This window comes from Vitis vinifera, chromosome 2 (genome assembly GCF_030704535.1).
Source record: "Vitis vinifera cultivar Pinot Noir 40024 chromosome 2, ASM3070453v1".
Classification (NCBI taxonomy): domain Eukaryota; kingdom Viridiplantae; phylum Streptophyta; class Magnoliopsida; order Vitales; family Vitaceae; genus Vitis; species Vitis vinifera.
In genome coordinates this window covers 119,022-138,863 of record NC_081806.1, presented here as the reverse complement: position 1 = coordinate 138,863, position 19,842 = coordinate 119,022, and the positions used below count along the sequence as shown (strand labels likewise).

General features: G+C 38.8%; 2 protein-coding genes across 5 annotated transcripts; both read right to left on the bottom strand.

Annotated features, from left to right (window-relative positions):
• Positions 1–108: 108 nt before the first annotated feature.
• On the bottom strand, positions 109–6,865 carry LOC104881089 (uncharacterized). 4 transcript variants are annotated; one of them, XM_059742086.1, is made up of 6 exons: positions 6,682–6,859; positions 6,549–6,602; positions 5,148–5,785; positions 4,733–5,053; positions 1,932–4,609; positions 109–1,825 (listed from the first exon to the last, which is right to left on the bottom strand). In XM_059742086.1, exons 3-6 carry the CDS (start codon positions 5,148–5,150, stop codon positions 964–966), a joined length of 3,864 nt encoding a protein of 1,287 aa, XP_059598069.1. In that variant the 5' UTR covers positions 5,151–5,785; positions 6,549–6,602; positions 6,682–6,859; the 3' UTR covers positions 109–963. The 4 variants fall into 4 exon arrangements, with proteins under 4 accessions (XP_059598069.1, XP_019071810.1, XP_010658216.1 ...); XM_019216265.2 differs by having other exon boundaries at positions 5,185–5,273; XM_010659914.3 differs by having other exon boundaries at positions 5,148–5,273; positions 6,549–6,865.
• A 2,298-nt stretch (positions 6,866–9,163) lies between these two features.
• Positions 9,164–12,608, bottom strand: LOC100257094 (BTB/POZ domain-containing protein At1g63850). The gene is made up of 2 exons (XM_002279346.5): positions 10,917–12,608; positions 9,164–10,438 (listed from the first exon to the last, which is right to left on the bottom strand). Exons 1-2 carry the CDS (start codon positions 11,976–11,978, stop codon positions 9,497–9,499), a joined length of 2,004 nt encoding a protein of 667 aa, XP_002279382.2. The 5' UTR covers positions 11,979–12,608; the 3' UTR covers positions 9,164–9,496.
• Between the last annotated feature and the right edge of the window lie 7,234 nt (positions 12,609–19,842).

Below are 19,842 nucleotides of genomic sequence, written 5' to 3'. Positions count from 1 at the left end.
CCACAAGACCAGTGATTACAATGGGGCAAATATGGCTTTTGAACAAATCTTGAATAAACAGGGGTTAGAAATTTACAAGAAAACATCAAATTCACTAAGCCAAACCCATTATAAAAATAAATTGACTTTTTCATTGACTTGACAAAGTTTCATCAATGGCCTCCACCAGGGTTACATGACCCAGAAAAGGCCAGGATACAAAAATATTTAAAATGAAAGAAAAGTAATATTTATATGAGAAGCAAACACTAGACCTCAACAAAATTCCAAAAAGGAGATCATAGTGATAAAAGTGAATTGCAAATTCAACAAGGATTGCTGATATGGAGATCTGCAGGATTTAAATGTTTCCTGCTATAAATGAAAAAATTTCATGAGGTTCAACATTTCTCAGACTGCCTGCAGATGCACCCAATGCAAAAAAGGGGGCAATGGGTATGAAGGTCACAAAGGTCTTCTCCTTCTAGGAGCTAAATCCTCATCACCTTCATGCAGTCCAAACGCCTTTGAGTCAGCATTATATTTCCCATCTCGTCGACATAGAAATGGACCTCTCTCTTCCCTAGATCTCCTTGGTATATCTCCAATTCGGCTGTCATTGCCCCTAGTGTAATCTTTAGGACTCCTTGCATGGAAATCTGATCCATCCCTTTTACGAAAGTTATGTGCAGCTACAAAACCATCTTCAATGTCACAACGAAATCGCTTCACTGCTCCATCCATATCATATCGTCTTCCAGGTTGCATCAACCCATATCTACAGCCATGTTTCTTTCTATCATCATCACTCCCCTCGTACCTAGGCCCTCTAGCAACTCCATCCATCTCAGAAAATCTCCCAGAATGCATGGATCTATAGTATTCATTCGGCTTCAGTTTTCGGGAATCACCCAAATCAAACCTCTCGCCCCGAGGACAAATTCTCCCAGGTGATCTCCTATCTAAAACTGAAGAACGTTGCTTTTAACCATGCTCCCTAAAGTGAACCATCCCATCCTTCCTATCACCAATCCATCTAGAATTATGTGGTGGGGAACCATGATTTCGTGGCATTGACATGAATCCTACCATATGATCTGATGCAAAACCAGACCGTTGATGAGGGGATCTTATTCTTTGCACTCGGGCTCCAGACCGGAAACTAGGAGACCTGCTTCGGTGTCTAAGACAGGGATTTCCTACAACACCAGCCCCATTTCTTCCCCTTGGAGATTGCCAAGTATTGGGGGAGCGACTTCTGGATCTAGATGGAGATTTTGTGTGGGACTGACGTGCAGAAGGATCCCCTCTTCTTTCAATGGGAGAAAAACTTCTTTCTCTCTTAGCTAAAGGATGTGAATAATTCAAGGAAGATTCAATGCAGCCATCAAGCACATGCCCATCATACCTTCCCCTAGGGCCTCTATCATCAAGCCGTGGACCATATCTTAAAGACCTTTCCCTGCCAATACCCATATGCCTATCAGGGCTAATCTCTCCTGCTGGTCTAAGACCCAGACGCATACCAAAAGCCTCATCCCCTTCAGCTGGCGATCCACTTCTTCTAAGAGCTCGACGCACACCATGTGATGAAACACTCGTGCTTTGTCTGCTAGTGAACACGGCTGCAGCATTTTCTGGCCCTGGGAAACTAAACCCAGTAATGCTGCGATAACCAGATGAATGATGTCGTCTTGGGGCCCTGTGGCCATCTGGATAATCAGCCCAATGCTCACTTCCCCGACCTCTAGAGTGAATGTGCAGAGAGTAACTACTCCTTCCAAAGGATTTCACAGAGCCAGACTCTCTTTCAGATCTGGAATTTGAATCATCAGCATCATTGGATCTGAAAGGTAAAAGAATTATTAGGAAATAATGACTTGAATGACCAAGTACAAATATATACAGATAACAAAAATTCAAAAAAGTGGCAATTAAGCCATAGATCATACCTGCTTCCCTGTGTGCATAGTCTATGCTTTCCTAAGAACACATCACCAGACACCGGTCCTTCAATACGTGACAACAACTCCCTCTTGAATGTTCTTGACTTAACCATCCTTGTCTCAGTATCTTCAGTATTCAATCCATCTACAGAATCACCAGAAATATTCTTCCTACCACTGCCATCTCCAAGCTCCATCGCTATATCTGAAGAACTTTTGCAATTCTCTGGCAACAGATCCCATCCAGAAATTTTCATTTTCAAATCATCATCTTGGCTTGCTTCCTCTGCATCAGCTTCCATGACATGAATCTCATGGTCCCCACTCACATTATCAGGTCTGGCACCAGTTTCTTTGTTGACCTCAGCACTTGCATCAAACTGATCAATATCATCTTTGCCTGAAAACCGTGTGCTCAAGCATGGTGAACTACATTTTGCACCATCATCCTTACCAGATACTGCCTCTACGACTTTTGTCATCGATGAGCTTCCAAGACAAGATTGTTCAGGTTCAGAACCCAAATTCTTATTGTTAGAAACTCTCTGTCTCTTGCATTCTGCTCCCTCAACTTTAACCAACATGACATGGTAATCTGAAGCACCAAAGCCAGCCATGTCTCTGTTATCTGACCCATAATCCACATGTTCACCTTCGCCATCCTCCCCACCAAGGTCTTCCCAAGTGTATTCAATCGATTCCCTTAGTTCTCCATCTTCATACTGAGAATCATAATCCATCTGAAGCTCACTTGCCTTTTCAATCCTAACTACAGGATCAGGATCATCTTGAGAAACATCAGAATCATAGCCACTGCCAGCCATCTTATCAGGATGATCCATAAGATCATTGGAAGCACTTATGCACTCACTATGACTGCTAAGACCAGAGGATGCACCTAAAAGTTCAGCAGATTTTCCTGAACATTTGGTCAGCTCCCTCGTGTCAATATGTACTTGAGTATCATTTGCATCAGTACCATCCACAGAAACTTTTCCATGTTGCTCTTTAGCATCCTCTGCTACCACAGGTTGACCTCCAAGAAGTGCTTCAGAACTGGGCATCTCTGCACATGTTGGAGAAGATTGGGAGAAGCTCACCTCATCTGATTTACAGACAGCATTCTCTAAAATATCACCAACAGTTCGTACCTCACCTGTCTCCAAGCTAATCATACCCTTGTGGACATGCACACCCTCAGATAAACTGAGTTTTCTCCCAGGATCCTCAGCATCTTCTTTCTGAACATCCATAGAATCATACATAGAATTCTCTGAGAAAGCCACATGTGGAGGAGCAGCCTCCTGCCTCTCAGCCTGAGAGCTAGATGGAATAGTTGAATCTTTTGGTGTTTTAGCAGCACAATCATTCCTATCATTCACAATAGCAATGCCAGTGGATACTGCAAGATCGTTGCCCTCAGAAATACAAATGCTTGTAAGATTATTAGAGTTCAGGGAGAGAGAATTATCAGTACAGGAGTCTAAACTGGCCAGCTGATGTGAAGATAGACTCTCACCACTCCCAGTAGAGCCAAATGCTACACTTTGGACAGGGGCATTTTCATCCACATTAGCACACACTGAAAGGCCCTGATCATGTTCAACTGGAACAGAAACAACAGATCCAGCATCAAGACTGATTATTTCTTGATTATGCAAGGATTCCAATTCTTGAGGTAGATCAGTCTTTGAGGCATTGATGATCTCAGAAGAAGAAACAAACTTTTCTTGTAAACAGATAGACTCATTAATACCAGAGTCTGAATCAGATCCATGTTCCTCTATATTCAATTCTTGAGTCTGAGCCAATCCACTTGAGTCACTTGGCAGCAGTATCTTTCCATTGGTTCCTCCGGATTCCCTCTCTAATTCACAGCCTTCAGACTTCTCCATCTTATCACTAGTCTTACCATCATCAACATCTTCAGAGATGCTATCTCCAACATTAAACTGAGGATCGCAACATTGATACTCAAAAGGACGTTCCCATGCATCCATTGCAGTATTTAAATCCCAATGTGATCGATCATCTCGCAAGGAAGACTCATGTGTTCTAGCTGTTTCATCATCCTTATTTCTTAAAAGATCTTGTGACACAGTCACATGACTATCTGGAAAAGATGTGCCCTCCATGTTTTGTCCATGTGCCTGACATTTTAGTAAGGAATTTTCAGTTCTTGATGAGGCAGCAAGTTCTTTTTCGGGCACTGGGGAAGAACAGGAACCAGCTTCTTCAGTAGAAACTTTAGCAGAACTCACAAGGTCTTCCATGGGAAATCCCTTTGACAACGAACATAATTCATTATTCACCAAAACATCAAGAGGACCCTCATGTGCAGAAGATTCTCCATCTCGGGAAACCCCCTCCTCAAAACCATCTTCTCCTCCCATGCTGCTACTGCATGCAGCAGCTGCAAGTATTGAAATACCTGAGAAATCTTCATTGGCACCAGGAAATTCGTTTACCTTGACCAAGTTCTTCCTATCACAATCAAGTTCAGTATCAACAATTTTACCCAAGTCAGTACCAGAAGCAGCAGCAGCATCATCAGTGGTCTCCTCAGACCGTGGAGAAGAGTTTTTAGATGGTGGTGAAGGAGACCTGAACAAAAATCTCCGTTTTTTAATTGGTATGTGTTCTGCCTTTTCACTGAAGCGGCACCCAAGAACACTCACTCCAAGCTGCCAATATGGAAGGAGAAGATACTACTAATGTGATTAAGTGTATGTATTTATGCTTATAAGCTTTCCTATTAAGACAATAAAATTTAAGGAAAAAAACAATGAGTTAACATTAGTGTTAACCTTCTCCGACTCAGAAACTGGCATGGCCACCCTTTTGGGATCCTTATTGACAAGCTCCCCACCAGCTTTTGAACACCTTGCAACTGGTTTCCTAGCCCGTCTGGATGCGCTCCTACCTTTTGAAGCCTTCTTCCAAGTCAAGTCAGAATTGATAAGGCTAGTAAGTTCCAAACCAACTGTACTCAGCATGCTACCAGGTGGAGACCCTCTCCCATTAACTAATTGTTTTCCACCACAGGTCTTGCAAGATGTTGTTGCTGCTCGCTTTCTGCTTAGTCCAGGACTAGAGGCTGACCCCTCAATGCAAGTACACAAGTGAATCTGCAAGTCAATGTAATAACCCTCCATTTAGACCTTTAGAACATTTATATACACATCCATATTTGTGATATAACCGTATGAAATATTTGAGAACCATAATGTGATGACAATAAGCAACCCTCCACGCCCACCATTAGTAGGGACCCCTCATTGTTGCCCCGATCAGCAATAGTTAAGGACCACGAGCTCCATAGAATTCAAGATATCTGGATTACTCAGCCTGTGAAATATTCAATGTTTAGATCAGAACCAGCCCGGCAACCAAAACAATATTTACAACCGAATATAAGCAGTAGTTATTCAGCCAACCACTATCATTAGAAAAAAGCATAGAAGCTCATGATAACACTCCCATAGTATGCCACCTGTGAAATCAGTGCCTTTAAAACAGAACAAGAAAACTAAACTTAAAGGCCACAAGCAAGTCACGTTGTGAAAGCCTATAATTCGGAATAAGGCATTCTTCATAAGGAAACCAATAGGAAAACCGGATAACTTCAAGCAACATAACAAGGACCTAATATCATGAGTCTACATCATCAACTGATGGAAGCAAAATCTGGGTATGGAACTTAGCTTGAAAGAAAGAATTCTTTTTCAATGTAAACCAATTCATTAGGTTTCACTATTGCTGCAGTTGAAGGGAAGGCAGGCTAGGCAGCCCCTTGAAGACAAAAGAGCAATGGTGGAAGACGTGTGTGGTTAAGCAAACAATGCAACCACCATGATCCCCTGTCATTTGTAACCAAGAGTTACAACCAAATATATTCAAGTCAAAAATGGTACCCTCTTTCGACACTATCTCTATAATTGGTTCAAACAAGCCCATCAAACCGTGCCAAATGTTGAGGGGATGAAATCAAACATTTCATATCTTGATCTAAGCATCTCAGAAGAAAGTCTTCAAAAGCCAGGCCAATCATCAGTCCACATCCAAAGAGCAACATAACTTGTGGACAATTAACCTAACAGTGAGAAGAAAACTCAAGCAAACCGTTGGAAACAGGCATTATAAGACCTGTGGCTCTTCTGGAGTTCACTTCTAAAGAATTTATCTATAGGTGGCTGGATGAAGAAGTGAGATTTCTGCAAAAACAGATTCACAGCAACAAATCCCAGATCCGACCAGACGATGCAAAGAACACATCAAAATGACCAACTAACTAGTTTTCGAGGCTACACAGAACCGCGCTTAATGAACAGGGCGCCAGTAACAAGCAGCACCAACGCCTCCTCCGCCTAGCACAAGAATCATCAGTAGACACGAAGAAGCAAGCGACTCCTTAGACACTGAAGCTCTGCTTGAAAAAAAGAGCTACCATAGATCTAACGAAAAAGTCTACTAAGGCAAAGCATCCTCCTCTTCAAATTTCTCCTCCAACAACCCCCACCGGAACCGAAACGATCGCTAGGGTTTTCCCAATCCAAGCAAAAAGAAAAACAAGCACATGAACAAAAAATATCGCAAAACGACTAATAGGGATTTTCAAAGTACCTGAGAACATCAAACCAAACCCACAACCAAACAACCACTCGATCGCATCAACAACTGAAGAAACCAACGAACCGTCGCTCAACAGATCGAATCAACTCCAACAAAAAAACAACAATGAGACTGTCCTCAGTACCATTATCATCACCGGAGGATCATCGGATGGAGTCTTGCAGTTCCCAACGCCGCCACATGCGATCGCTTGCTTCTTCGTCTTCTCCTTCAGCTTCTTTCTTCCCCTTCCTCTTCTCCCTCTTTTCTCTTACACTTTATATTATTCCTTTTTCTTCACCCAATCCCCACTCTTTCCCTCTTTGTGTGAACGCAGTGTTCCTTCACCACGTATTTATTCTACCCCTTTGCCCCGAACTGCCCTCGCTTTTTCCCCTATTTTTCCAGAAATGCCACCTCTTGCTTTTCATATTCCCGAAATGCCCCCACCAGTCTCGGACTCTGCCCGGTCTTTGCCTCTACAAGTCAACACACCTGATCATGACTGTGATGGTGTCATTTAACTCTAAAATATATACATATATATATTTACGTAATTTTTCGACATCATTTTTAAATAAACAATTTTCCATACCGTTCTTAATTATCTTTAGAATAATTATTTAAAAAATCAAATATAAAAAATAATTTTATCCGCCCAAAGATACCATACACTACTAAAATTATTCTAAAAAATAATATATTCTTAAAATGAATCATTAAAAAAATATTTTTTATAAAAAATTCATCAAACATATATTCTAATTTATAAGTTATAAAAAAAAGAGGTTTTTTTTTTTTATTGAAACACACTTTCAAAATCAGTTATCGAACTGATCCTTTTATTTCTGTCCTCAATTTTATGATTTATTTTATATTTTGGGGTCAAATATTCAAAAAAATAAATAAAAATAATAAAGAAGGTAAATTGCAATTGGCTGTTATTATTCCGAAGATAGTTGCTTTCACAAGAAGGCAAGCTTGAAAATGCAGTGCTTGACGTATATGCAAGCAATGGTGAATAGATAAATTTCGCAAACGTGGATTGGATCATCTAGAGAAATTCATATTGACATGGTAAAATCCTTATTTTACTCTTCATAAAATTTGTGAAAAATAAATATGCATTTTTGTAATAATAATAACAAAAAATTATTACACCTATTTAAGCTAAGCATCTGCTTCAATTTCTGAAAATATATATAACAAATTCAATCTATTTATTTTGAATTAACTTTGAAAGGTCTGTATAAGCTTAGAGCTTCACGTTGCCCTACGAATAATTTTGCTAAAGGGCTTCACGTGGTTTTATCATTTTATGGCAACAGGTATTCAATATTTAATGATTTTTGTAGAATATTAATATTATCATTTAAAGATTAAAATTTTAAATAATTTTTTTTCCCACATTTTTTCAACTGTAAATAAATATATATATATATATATATATATATATATATATTCTTTTTCCCCTTTCTTTCAACCAAACAATGCCCAAAATTGTAGACGAAGTTGGAGGTGAGGATGCAGAATTCCACATATGTAAGGATAGATTTGATGGAACTTGTCACCAACAAACTGCAATCCTTGACCATAAGCCAACATCAGAGTCACATTGTACAAGTTGGTCTACTATTGTTATCAGTCTAAATTCCAGATTCTGGTTAGAACAACTGGAGGGTGTTTGGTATGAATCAAAGCATACCATCTAAAAAGTAATGTCAAAAAAAAAAAAAAAAACACTTTATTAGAAGCTAATCAAACAGAGATTCTTCAATGCATGCCAGGATAAAAGCTACTTAGAGAGGAGAGCACCAAGATTCGGACCCAACTTTGCATTAAACCAAACACTTGCTTGTTCTTCAGAAATGCCTTTGCCCGCCCAAGAAGAGGAAAAACCACATTCTGAAGTTTTGGTACAGCAGGAATTCAATGCTCTTCTGTAAAGTTGTGAACCACAACCCTCTAGGCAAAGCAAATAATATTCCCACAACCCAACATCCTAGACAAGTTATTCCTAAACCCACCTCCTTTTGGATCCTCAAACTACCAAGTATAAAATGAGAACAAAGTGAAATCCATACATATTCCAAGGAACATCTTCACTTACAACTCCATTAAAGCTCAGAAAACACACTTCACCATCACTCTGATGCACAAGAAATTGTAATCAAATTCCCCTGAAACTCATATTTTTAGTTTCAACCTGCAACACCTCATATGAGCTCTTATGAAATTACAGGAAATCTTGGATCAGAAAGGCTTACCTTAGACCCTCATGAACCTTTTGTCTCTGCACATTGGTGGACTCAGGCTTTCACTGAATTTCACATGGTGAGAACTGATTATTAGATTTGAAGGTTGATGAAGAGTGTACCAACCTGCATTTCCAGTATTATCCAATCATACTCCATGAATGGTTTACCAAGCTCCCTGTGAACTAACCACCAGTCCAAGCTCATTAATAATGGTTTGCCAAGATAAAAGTTCTTGTCCTTGAGAGACATAATTCTCAATGATGATCGAATTTGATATTTCATTCAAGGTGAGAATAACAACCTTGTCTTGCTAAAATGCCAAATTCAAAAATATGGTAAGATAGAAAAAGATTAATATAAGCATCATAGTGAACAGAAAAGGCCAATTTCTATAGAGTTTATTCCCAACATAATATTGAAGTTGTGACCGGGACACTTATCTTTTTCCACACTAAACCTGGCTATATGTATCAAACAAACACATCATTCTAAATCTTCTGAAATTCAACTCCTCCCCAAAGAATTTCTGTATCCAGTCCAGAAAGGAAAGCCTTGAAAAAACAACATTTATTGTCAAATCTGGACCACATGATCACAAGAGGGCAACTGGGGACAGACCCAGCAGAGCAGAATCATCCCATGCATCATGGAATTGTTGAACTTCACTAGTTCCAGTGGGCAGAGTCATAACTTCTTTAAGTTTCATGAGTTCTCAATGGTTGCAGTTGTGATGCGCAACTGTCGAGGCCGTTCTGTCTTACCATGTCTTCTCCAAAATGCCCTCCTCCACCACACTTCAAACCCCCTCTGTATATTGGGACAATCTTCACCAGAATTCAAAAACCGGTCAAACCAAGCAAGCAAGATTTCCTGTTGCCAAGCTAGAGGAAGAGTAAGAATGGTATTGCTGAGACCGTCCTCAACTAAGTGTCGATCAAGGCCCTTCGATGCCCTCCTCATCCACCCAAAATCATCATAAAATGGCACCAACCAAGTCTGCAAAAGCAAGCACCTAGCATCCTTTGAAGCCAAGAGCTGCCCCTTTCCAATCCCAACAAACAGCCGAGCAGTGACTCTACTCACCTCATACCTATGAACTACAGGGACTTTAGAGTGTGCATGAGACAATTCAGATTGCGATGCCCACGTCTTCAAAAAATCCTCTGCAATCTGTCTATCAATCAAAATATCCAAAATCCAATGCAAATTATCAGCTTGGCGTGCAATCTGACCTACATCCTGCAAGTCTGATGCTGCTGCCCGCAAAAAATGGAGGCGAAGTAATTCCAAACAGCCATCACAAGCTGAGTACAGAGACTCCTTCCTTAAATCATTCTGAGAAGCATTCTCCCGAAGCATTTTTAACACTAATCCTTTCATCTCCCGCCTTGCCTTCTCATCTTTGCCTTCGAGAACTACATGCAAAAGCTTGAGAAGCACTTCTTCATTTTCATTACTCTCTTCAGTTCCAGCAGTAATTTCAACAGAAACCCTCTTCAGGACTTCTCCTGCAACAACACCTTCAAGGCGGAGCTCTGATAGCAGAGCAGCCACCTTCTCTTCTTCATCTTCAGCCCATGGAGCCGCTTCCAAGTACTCCAAACAAGATAAGACACCCGCATCAAACTCGATAGCAGCTGAAACCTAAGTTGTAAGAAAATCAAACAGGTCAGAAACCTACACATACCCATCGTTAGTTGCTGAGAAAGCTGAGGACCCCATAAAGGAAAATTCAATTTCACGCACACATGTGTTTGTTTGATTTCCCAAAATGAAAATCCCTACTCAATTAAGCTAAACGGGTTATTGGGCGCAATTACGTGAATTTTTTCCCCAAAGGAGGATGAAGTTCTACTCGTACAGTTTCTTAGCCACCAAACAGAACCAAAATGATTGCATTGGGCGTCTTAACCAGAGCTTTTCCTTTTCAGTTTCCTTTCTTTTCCTACAGTTTCTAAGCCACCAAACAAATCATAAAAATAATCACATTAGACAATTCCGAGGGAAGATTTTTCAATTAGTTTCGATACTTTTCCCTCAGTTTCTCATCAACCAAATAGAAATTAACAAAACTTCGCCATAAAATCCCCAACAAAAAGAGAAAATAAAATTTCATCATCACCTTTAATATCCCAAGAACCCTGGACACATCTTCCTTCATGAGCTTCTTCCTCAGATCCTTACAATACATCAAACGTAGCGTTTCAATATAAATCTCAACATCATCACAATCCGCAATCTCCACAATGTAGGGACTCGCAGATCGCTGCTGCTGTCTCGTCCACCGATCCGAGAGCTTCGCCGCAAAAAATCTACTGTGAGCCACAAGGATTTGCCGATGAACGCTCATGGAAATGCTGACACCATCTTTTGAGCTCAAAGTCAGCTTTATATCACTAGAAGACATGTCGTTGAACTGGTTTCCGGGACTGCGACTCGCTAGAATCTCCGATATTCGTTGCATCATCAACGCACTCTTGTCCTGAACCGAAATTGGAGGCCTTAGAACCGATACGGGGCCCATACTAGGCGCGATCTGGGGCCTCGGCTGACATTCCGGCTCGCTCGCCATCATCTCGAAAAGGGTCGGGCTCGATCGGGTTTTTTCGGACGGAGGCGGCGGAGGCGGAGACATTGGGTTCAGCAGCCCCGCGGTGAGGGCGGAGTTGAATTTACTGAAGCTCGAAGGGAACGAGTCGTGGGCGGCCCCGCCGTTGATGGCAGTCCCTGAAATCGGCGTGAAGTCCATCACAGGCGAGTTCGTGCCCGGCGAGAATCGGATCTTAAACGTCGACGGTGCCAGTGACGGAGACGGAGACTCCGAAGGAGACGAAGCAATGCTGCCCTGAACTAGTTCCGTTTCTTGGCTCGAACTCAAGGAGGTGACCCCACGACGCTGAAGCGCCGTCGGCAGCCGCGGAAGTGGTGGTGGCGGCGGTGGCGGAGGAGGCCCAACGGGAAAGGGTTTAGAAGCGGGACAACACCAAGAACTCTCAGAAGACACCACAGTGGGCGGATCAAGCTTCCGACCCACCTGACCCAAATGGCCAACAGACGACTCGGCAGCGGCACCAACGGTGGCGACGGCCGAAGCAGTAGCAGAAATGGTAGTTTCTCGACACCTCCGACGCTTAGGTTTAATGGGTTGGGTTTGGATTTTGAGGTGGGTTGTAGTTGTAGCCATGAGTTGTAGTAGCAGCAGGCAGTAAATGTCTAGTTTTTGTTGTCCTTTAGGGCATCGGCATCAGCAAAAACACCCATAAAAAATTATTAAAAAAGAAAAAAAAAACAATTGAATTTAGGCGATTGATACGAGAGAGTGAGAGATTAAGAGGGTGTCATGGAGTCAAAGACATGACAACATCAACAGCAATCACAGAGACTGATGCACAAAAGAAAAAGCATTTAATGGTGATGAATTTTAAATATCTGAGTCACACTTTGTTTCTTGTGCTGAGTCTGCTGGCTGCTGAGAGAGGTGGGGTGGGGTTGAGTCCCTGTGCGCCCGTAATTGTCTTTTGCTGCTGAGGTTTATGGCCTTCGGATTAGATTGAGGTTTTAGGCTTTACCATGGGGGGAGTTGGAGTTGGGGACCCTCTCTTGTAATTGCAATGGACCTCGCAGCATTTGAGTGGGTTTCTGCATGCGTTTTGGTGCTGAGTTATGAGTTTTGTGGGGTTCACCCAAAAGTGGAGGGCCATCTCCCCATTTTACATGGTTTCATGCCTCAGCCTCTCCCTTATGGGCTCAAATCATATTTCACATTGTGAAGAGCCCTTGATGACAAATACGATTCCCTTTTTTTTGGGAACATGAGGCTGTTCTCATGATTATTAGTACATGTATAATGAATTTGAAATCCAAACTGGCATTGAGTTGGTATCTACCCAGCTTTAAATCTCAATCACCCAAAATATATATGATAAAATCTGGATCATTGGAGGAATCTACAATATATTGGATCAAAAAAATGAGATTTAAGAAGAAAGGAACGAAATTGAAGTGTAAAATAATAAGATTAAAATTGTAAGTGAAAACCAAAAACCAAAAATCAAATCAAATCAATTTTATTACTTTTGTTTTCAATTTCTTATCCTAATTGGCCATGGATTTTTAATATTTAAATATATATATATAATGCCACTAAAGTAATTCATTACTATTTAACTATAGTACATTTAATTTCTAAATGCATTCATTATATTTTGGGTTAGGCTAAAAATTTTAAATCCAAAAATAAATTCAGCTGATCATCTAAATCAAATTAAATTGACCTTAAACAAGCTTGGCTTAATTCAATTTTTCCATTACCAAAAGATTGGTTCAATTGTTTGAGTAATTATTCCTTCAAAAATTGATCCAATCGTATCGTTTTACAGTCCTATACATAAAGAATAGAGCAATGAAATTGAACAGGAGCATGCATGAGTTGCAAATCAAGAAAACCCAAGTTATATTTGTGATGCTACCTGATCTTATTGGTGGTGCCTGTTGAATGAGTGCCAAAAAAACACCCTTAATCGAAAAATGGTAGCTTTTCAGTAACTAGTAAAAAAAACATGGTCTTCCCAAGCAAAAGAAGGGCATATTACATAAATCTTCTGAAAACAAAAAAGGATAAAATTAGCATGGGTGGCATCTCTGGGATCCATGTGAAGTCATAGACCCTCATAAAAACTTTCCAGAGTCCTCTTAATTTCCAAGGACCAAAAGGGTCCCCACAGATGCCTTTAGTTATTATATGCTTTGGCAGATGACAATGGACTCAAGCCACACATGGGCACTCCTCCCTCTTCTCCTATCCACATGAAGGAAGACAAAAGGGTGGTTTTGATTATAAAATCTATTTGTCATCACACTAACATACGGTGCTTCTGCTTTCAACTTTCTTTAATTCCTTTGGCACTTTAGTTTTGTTTTTCTCTTTGGATGGGGAATACCTTTGGCCTTTGGCCTTTAGGTGTTATACTATCATGATTCATGTCACATGCCTCCCTCTCCTGATATGGTATACGCAGTCCCAAGGATAGGGCCATCTCTGACCCAACAATGGCAAACCTTATTATTCTCATTCATGATTTTTCTTTTCTTTTCTTTCTCCTGGCTAATATAATTGCCTTTAATTTTGTATTATAATATGTAATGATCAGCTACTTTATTAGCACGTTGGAGAAAGAAGGTTAAGGGAAATGATCAATCATTCTAAGCTCTCATTTAGGGCAGTTTCTTGATTTTGACTTCAATTAAAAGCTTAAGGTGAAGCAAAAGATAAAATAACAAGTTCAAAGATATCGTTTTAACTTTTAACACAACTAAAATTTACTTAAATATGAAATATAGCTTACTGCATGAGTTTAAAAAGATGTCATTCTCATTTTCCTCCATTTTTTTATTTTTTATTTTGAAGCTTAAAAAGAAAAGCTTCAATTCGGTGTAGAAATTAAAATACTTTCATCTCTTAAGAGGCATGTAGAATTGTGAGATGGACAATTCAGTGTTGGTTGTTGGGCCACAATGGTCATGCTGATAAGCCCAACAATCAAATTGTCTCAAGTCGTAACACATCCTTTTCAGCCGTAAAAAGGGGGTGTAGATCAGAAGGTGTTCATCATCTCAACTGATCAGTTGTATCATCATGGAGATTTTGCTGTCTGTGGACCCATGAAAAATGGTTTTGATCTGATCCCCACCAAGGGCACACCATCCATACAATTCTATCATCACATCTTGAATTATTGCAAATGTATCCTGAACGAGGGCAACGAGGAAGTCTCCATATGATAAATAAATGGCTATGCTTTACATTTTGGTACATTTTCTTGGACATCCCAAAAGGCCTTTTGGGGCACATGACCCTACCAACATATTGCAAAAAGTCAAATGACCTCTCCCCCTAGCTTATCTTTAGATTCCTGTATCGAAGGGTAACGAGACTCTAGGGTTTTTGGACCAATACCTTTACCGCCGATTCTTTCAAGGACGTGGATAAAATCCAAAGTTATATTATATGTCTCTAAGTTTGCATAAGAATTTTAAGAACGAAAAATCAAGAAAACGTGGGCTTCAAAAAATAAAAACAAAAATAGAGAATATAATGTCTCATTTTTTAAAATTTACATGAATCATTAATTCATGCCTTAACATATGTAAATTTCATTATAACATAATTAATTATAAAAAATGCATAATTTGAAACTTACTATCACATATTCAAAATAATGTAACACTTAATATTTGATGCACGGACTGTGTAGAGGTTATAATGAATGTGTAAATTCATATTTCTATCCATACCAATTATCTTTTCATTTCTCTTTATATCATAATGTTATATTCTTTAGATTTTGTTATTTGCATCGTAATGTATTTCTAAGTCACCAAAATATCTTTGAAATATGAATACTTATCCTGATAAATATCGAGGGACTTAAGATTTTTGACTGTTTCTTTTACTCCTTATCTTCTTATACTAATCCATGTTTATTTGTATGATTGTCTCCCAATGCAATTCTAGATAACCCCAGAATAATTTTTTTTCCCCCTCCAATCACATGAAAGAATGAATATTTTGTCTACAATAATTATAATTGGATAATCTTTTATACCTCTTAAAAGGTGTGGCTTTTGACATGACACTATGTACAAAATGATTATTCAAAGTGATGAGATACTCTAAGGGAAGGGATCAAAATAGACTTAATACATCCCAAGGATAGAGTAGCATTTTGAAAGTCATGATTTGATGTTTGAAGCTGTAAACTTGTTGAAGTGTGTAGGATTGAGATGCATTGATGTCACTTCCTTGAAATAAGAAATGAAAGAGGGACCATTGTGTTATCGAGGTACATGTCTTATCTAAAAAATCCCATATTAGAGTGTAAAAAATTTACTATTCTAGAGCATTATTAAAAGATTTCATTACGTACCAAATCTCCTAAAATTATCTCCATCAAACCCTTTTGTCCTTTTGCTTTACCCCCTTCTCAAGGCTTTAAAGTCTTGGTATTGTTGAGGTCTCGCGTCCCTGGTGATCCACGTAGTTGTCAAATGGATGGACACATGATCTCAACCAATATAAATTTTTAATTCAATCGTACTACCTGCAAAAGGCGTCCGGACAGGGTGTCCGGACGCACCCTCCGATGGTTTTGTCAGCCATGGTTAGAGAGATAGAGATAAATCAGTTAACCTTTTACCATGTATAGCAAACTTACCTTCCTCTTTGTGTGAAGGTTCATATATATAGTATTAGAAGCTTTGTTTCCCTCTGGTAGGGAGATATTTTGTATTGTCATGATGACACTAGGTGGTGGCTGAGCCATCATCACCCTACGGGCGGCTGACAGAGATCGTGGTAAGTGTTGCGACTGTCAGAAGTCGTGGTAGGTGATCGTGGGAAGTGATCGTAAGAAGTGACTTGCTATCACTTCATTCTTGTCCTTTCACTCTACAGGTGGCAGAACGTGGGTCATGGTAGACTGTTGTGATAATGTGTAAGACTTACTTACTTCAGTCAATGACCCGGACAAATATACCCGGATAGTGTATGTCGGTCGTCCAGATGCGCTGTGACAGTCGTCCGGATGTTATGTTTGTGAGTGTCGTGTGTCTTTCCTTGAGGGAGTCCGGATAGGAGAAGCGCGCCACGTGTACTCTTGGGGAAATCCGAATGAGGCTGATCCAGATGAAAATGTGTGCCACGTGTCATTAGGAGATGTGTGTCATGTGTGGGGAGGGGTCCCTACAGGTATAACTCCCCAAAATTCACTGAAATGGAAGAACTTATGTTGTGAGGATGGTCTTTCAAACTTAAAGATTCAACTAAAATACAAAAAAAATGGAAAAACAAACAGTGATTATATGTAGTCCATTGTTGAAACTTGAAACAGAACCCCCTGGCCCTTATAAACAAAATGTCATCTAGCATTTGGTAAAGTTTTTCACACCCCCCAAACACTCTAGAATGGCATGAATTGCTGATTCACACTTATACTTTCACCCTTGTCTCAATTTAGTTAAACTTAAACAGCTATACCGACTCTTTCATCAAAATTTGATGGGAAAACTCTTATGACAATCACATATACATACATGTGCATGAGCTTTAATACCATATATTTGAGTGTCACTGATTTGTTTATGTGTTTACTATTTATCATATAATTTTTTCCATCAATGTTTTATGGAAAATATTAATAAAAGGGTCTATTTCATACTTGGGCCTAATATATGAGTGAAATTGTTTTAACAGAAAATTTAAAGACTATGGTCCGTTTGGTTGTTGCTTTCAAGAACTGTTTTTTATTCTTGAAAACAAAAAATATTTAAAAAGTGTTTTGGCAAAGGGGTGATTTTTGCTTGTGTTTGTATTTCCTATGTTTTCAAAATGCCATTTTTTAGAGAACAAAAAAAATTATGTTTTGATTGTTTTCTTCATTGTTTAGAGGAAAGTTGCTCTCTATGTTTTCTTCTTTCTATTTTCTGTGTTTCCTTACATGTGGTGTCTCCTCTAGCAACACAAAATAAAGGTCATGGAATGAAGATGACAACCATGTTGGCTATCAAGGTAATAACCGAGACCATAGTGGGTTTGACATGAGTGAATGGTCATAGGTGTGAAAGGCATCGACAACAATGCAGTGCTTTGAAAGGCAAGGCCAATGGCAAAGATGATGGTGAGCGACGACTCATGGCAGTGGGGTGGAAAGGAACAATACTATGGGGTTTCCAGATATGGCAACAATGACGACACTGTTGGACGGTGGGTGCGTGGGCGGTAATTGTGGTTTGAAATGAAAGAGGAGAAAGAAGAAAAGAAAAAAAAAAAAAAAAAGAGGAGGGAAGTGTTTGATTAAATGGGATAAGAAAAAAGAAGGATATTTGGACGGAGTGAGAATGAGGAATATTATGTGACAGGCTATGGGTATGGAATAGGAATCGGATCATAGGCCAATCTTTGTTGAATTGAGTGATTTTTCTTATATGTTGGTAGTTATATTTATCCATGTCATATTTATATGCTAAAAGTTAATAAAAATTATTTATTTATATCATACTTCATGTTCATATTTATCTGTTAAATTTTAACAAAAATTATAACTGATGATGTAAATAATTTTTAGAATAATTTTTTTAATTTAAATAAAATATGAATTTAAATTTTATTTATATACTTACAATATCAAGTTAATTAAAGAAAAAATAATTCTAACATGTTTTTTGTTTTATTTGTTCTAAAAAACCTTTTTCATTAACTCAACTAAACATGTTTTTTTTTTTTTTTTTTTTGAAAACAAATTTTTTTTTCCATAATTCAATCCCTAAACACAATTTTTTATTTTTTATTTTCTGAAACCATCAAAAACTGTTCTTAAAAATGATTTTCCAAAACAATTTTAAAAAACAGCAACGACCCCCATATTTCTAAGGTCTGAAACGCATACAATTGAATTTGGGCCTCATTTGGGTTGCACCATTGGTTCTTTTTGAGTGGGCTTGAATTGAAGTTCAGACCAGGACCCCATCAAGCCCATCAAGCTTTTTGGGCTGTTCTATGGTCCTTCAGGTTTCAACTTTCAAGTGCATTTAGGGACTAATAGTCATAGGGCTGAGGCCACAAGTCAGTAAACAGGGCTCAACTCCCATCTCTTGGACCATGTTCTTCAACACCCACAACAGCATCAATGGACTTCTCAGACAGGCACTTTGTGGCTTGTGCCTGAGAGCCCAAGAAGGGATGCTATGGGCCTACAACTGGACTCTGTGAGCAAAGTATATATGAGATGAGCCCAAAGCCTAACAAACTTCCCAACCCAAGTTCGCATCTTGTTATCTAAACCTAATCAAATTATTAAATAGAACCTATGTTAAAAGTAGATAATGGACCAAAAGTGAACCAAATTGAAACATGCTAAAGACCCTTAAAACTATTCTAACATCTCCAAAAGTGAGACTAATTTGACTTTCAACAAAAATACAAGACCTAAAAATAACATTTAAATCCAATTCCTAATAGCCTAAATTTTTAGAAAAATTGATTATTTAAGATGGTTTAGAACCCTATTTGATCATCGGTTCTTTCAAGTCATGAATATTTCCTAGTCTTTTCTAGATTCTACTCCTTATTATGGGTTAGACGAAATAAAAATTGAGTATCCTTTGAATATATTTTCTATTTCTTGTTATAATAACTTCAATATAAAACATAATAATTCTTATAAGAAGGTATGAACGGACTTAAATTAAATAATTATTAAAAAAAGAAAATTTAATTCTTTCATTTAAAAAATAAGAAACAAAAAAGAGGGATCTAAAGGTAAAAGATACTCCAAATGTAGATATGAGATGAGCAAATCTTGGACCGCCCTTTTAGCCTTATCTTGTTAAGGGCGAGTCTGACCAGGGTCCATTTGTTTGGCCGTGTGTAAAAATTTTGAAAAAAAAAAAATGATGAGAAAATTGAATAGGGTAACCACTAACCACCCTAGAATTAGGCTAAATTTGAGGGACAAACCCACATGCAAACATGACCCACCAGTCTGGCCAGATTGTCTCTACCAGCATGCCTTATCTTTCATCATCAAAGTTTCCCTGGAAATCTCCCATTGGCCTCCCTTTCCTCTTCTGGGTCCCAAGGAATCCTAACCCAACTGCATACCCCTACACCTCTACGTTCTAGACTTCCAACTCCCAAACCCCTAGGTTCGGAATAAGCCACTTTTCACATCTGGCTTCAACCCTTCAACCACACGGAGATAGCAAGCCAAGCATTATGGAAGTATCCATTTACCTTACAAAATAACTGCTAATATTATTATAAATTATGTAAGTATTTAGAAAAATTGCCAATAGTGCCATTTTTGAGGGATAAGTAATTCAAATGATAGTCATGTCCAATATTGTAAAAAGCTTAATTTACCTTCCTTGAATACTAATTATATATGGGATAAGTCTTTGTGTTTCTGAAATTCAAACCGGCCTGAAAACTTACAACAAACACGAGTTCCACACCAAAAAATCCAATTCAAGAACCCATCAAACTCAAATCA

Bases quoted from the DNA above. Each gene is read 5' to 3' on its own strand.
- LOC104881089 (XM_010659914.3), bottom strand. The intron at 4,610-4,732 runs GTTAACACTAAT...CCATATTGGCAG, and splicing joins CAGTTTCTGAGTCGGAGAAG to CTTGGAGTGAGTGTTCTTGG. The intron at 1,826-1,931 runs GTATGATCTATG...TTTACCTTTCAG, and splicing joins CTATGCACACAGGGAAGCAG to ATCCAATGATGCTGATGATT.
- LOC100257094 (XM_002279346.5), bottom strand. From the start codon at position 11,978: ATGGCTACAACTACAACCCACCTCAAAATCCAAACCCAACCCATTAAA. The intron at 10,439-10,916 runs GTGATGATGAAA...CTTACAACTTAG, and splicing joins GGGTTCTTGGGATATTAAAG to GTTTCAGCTGCTATCGAGTT.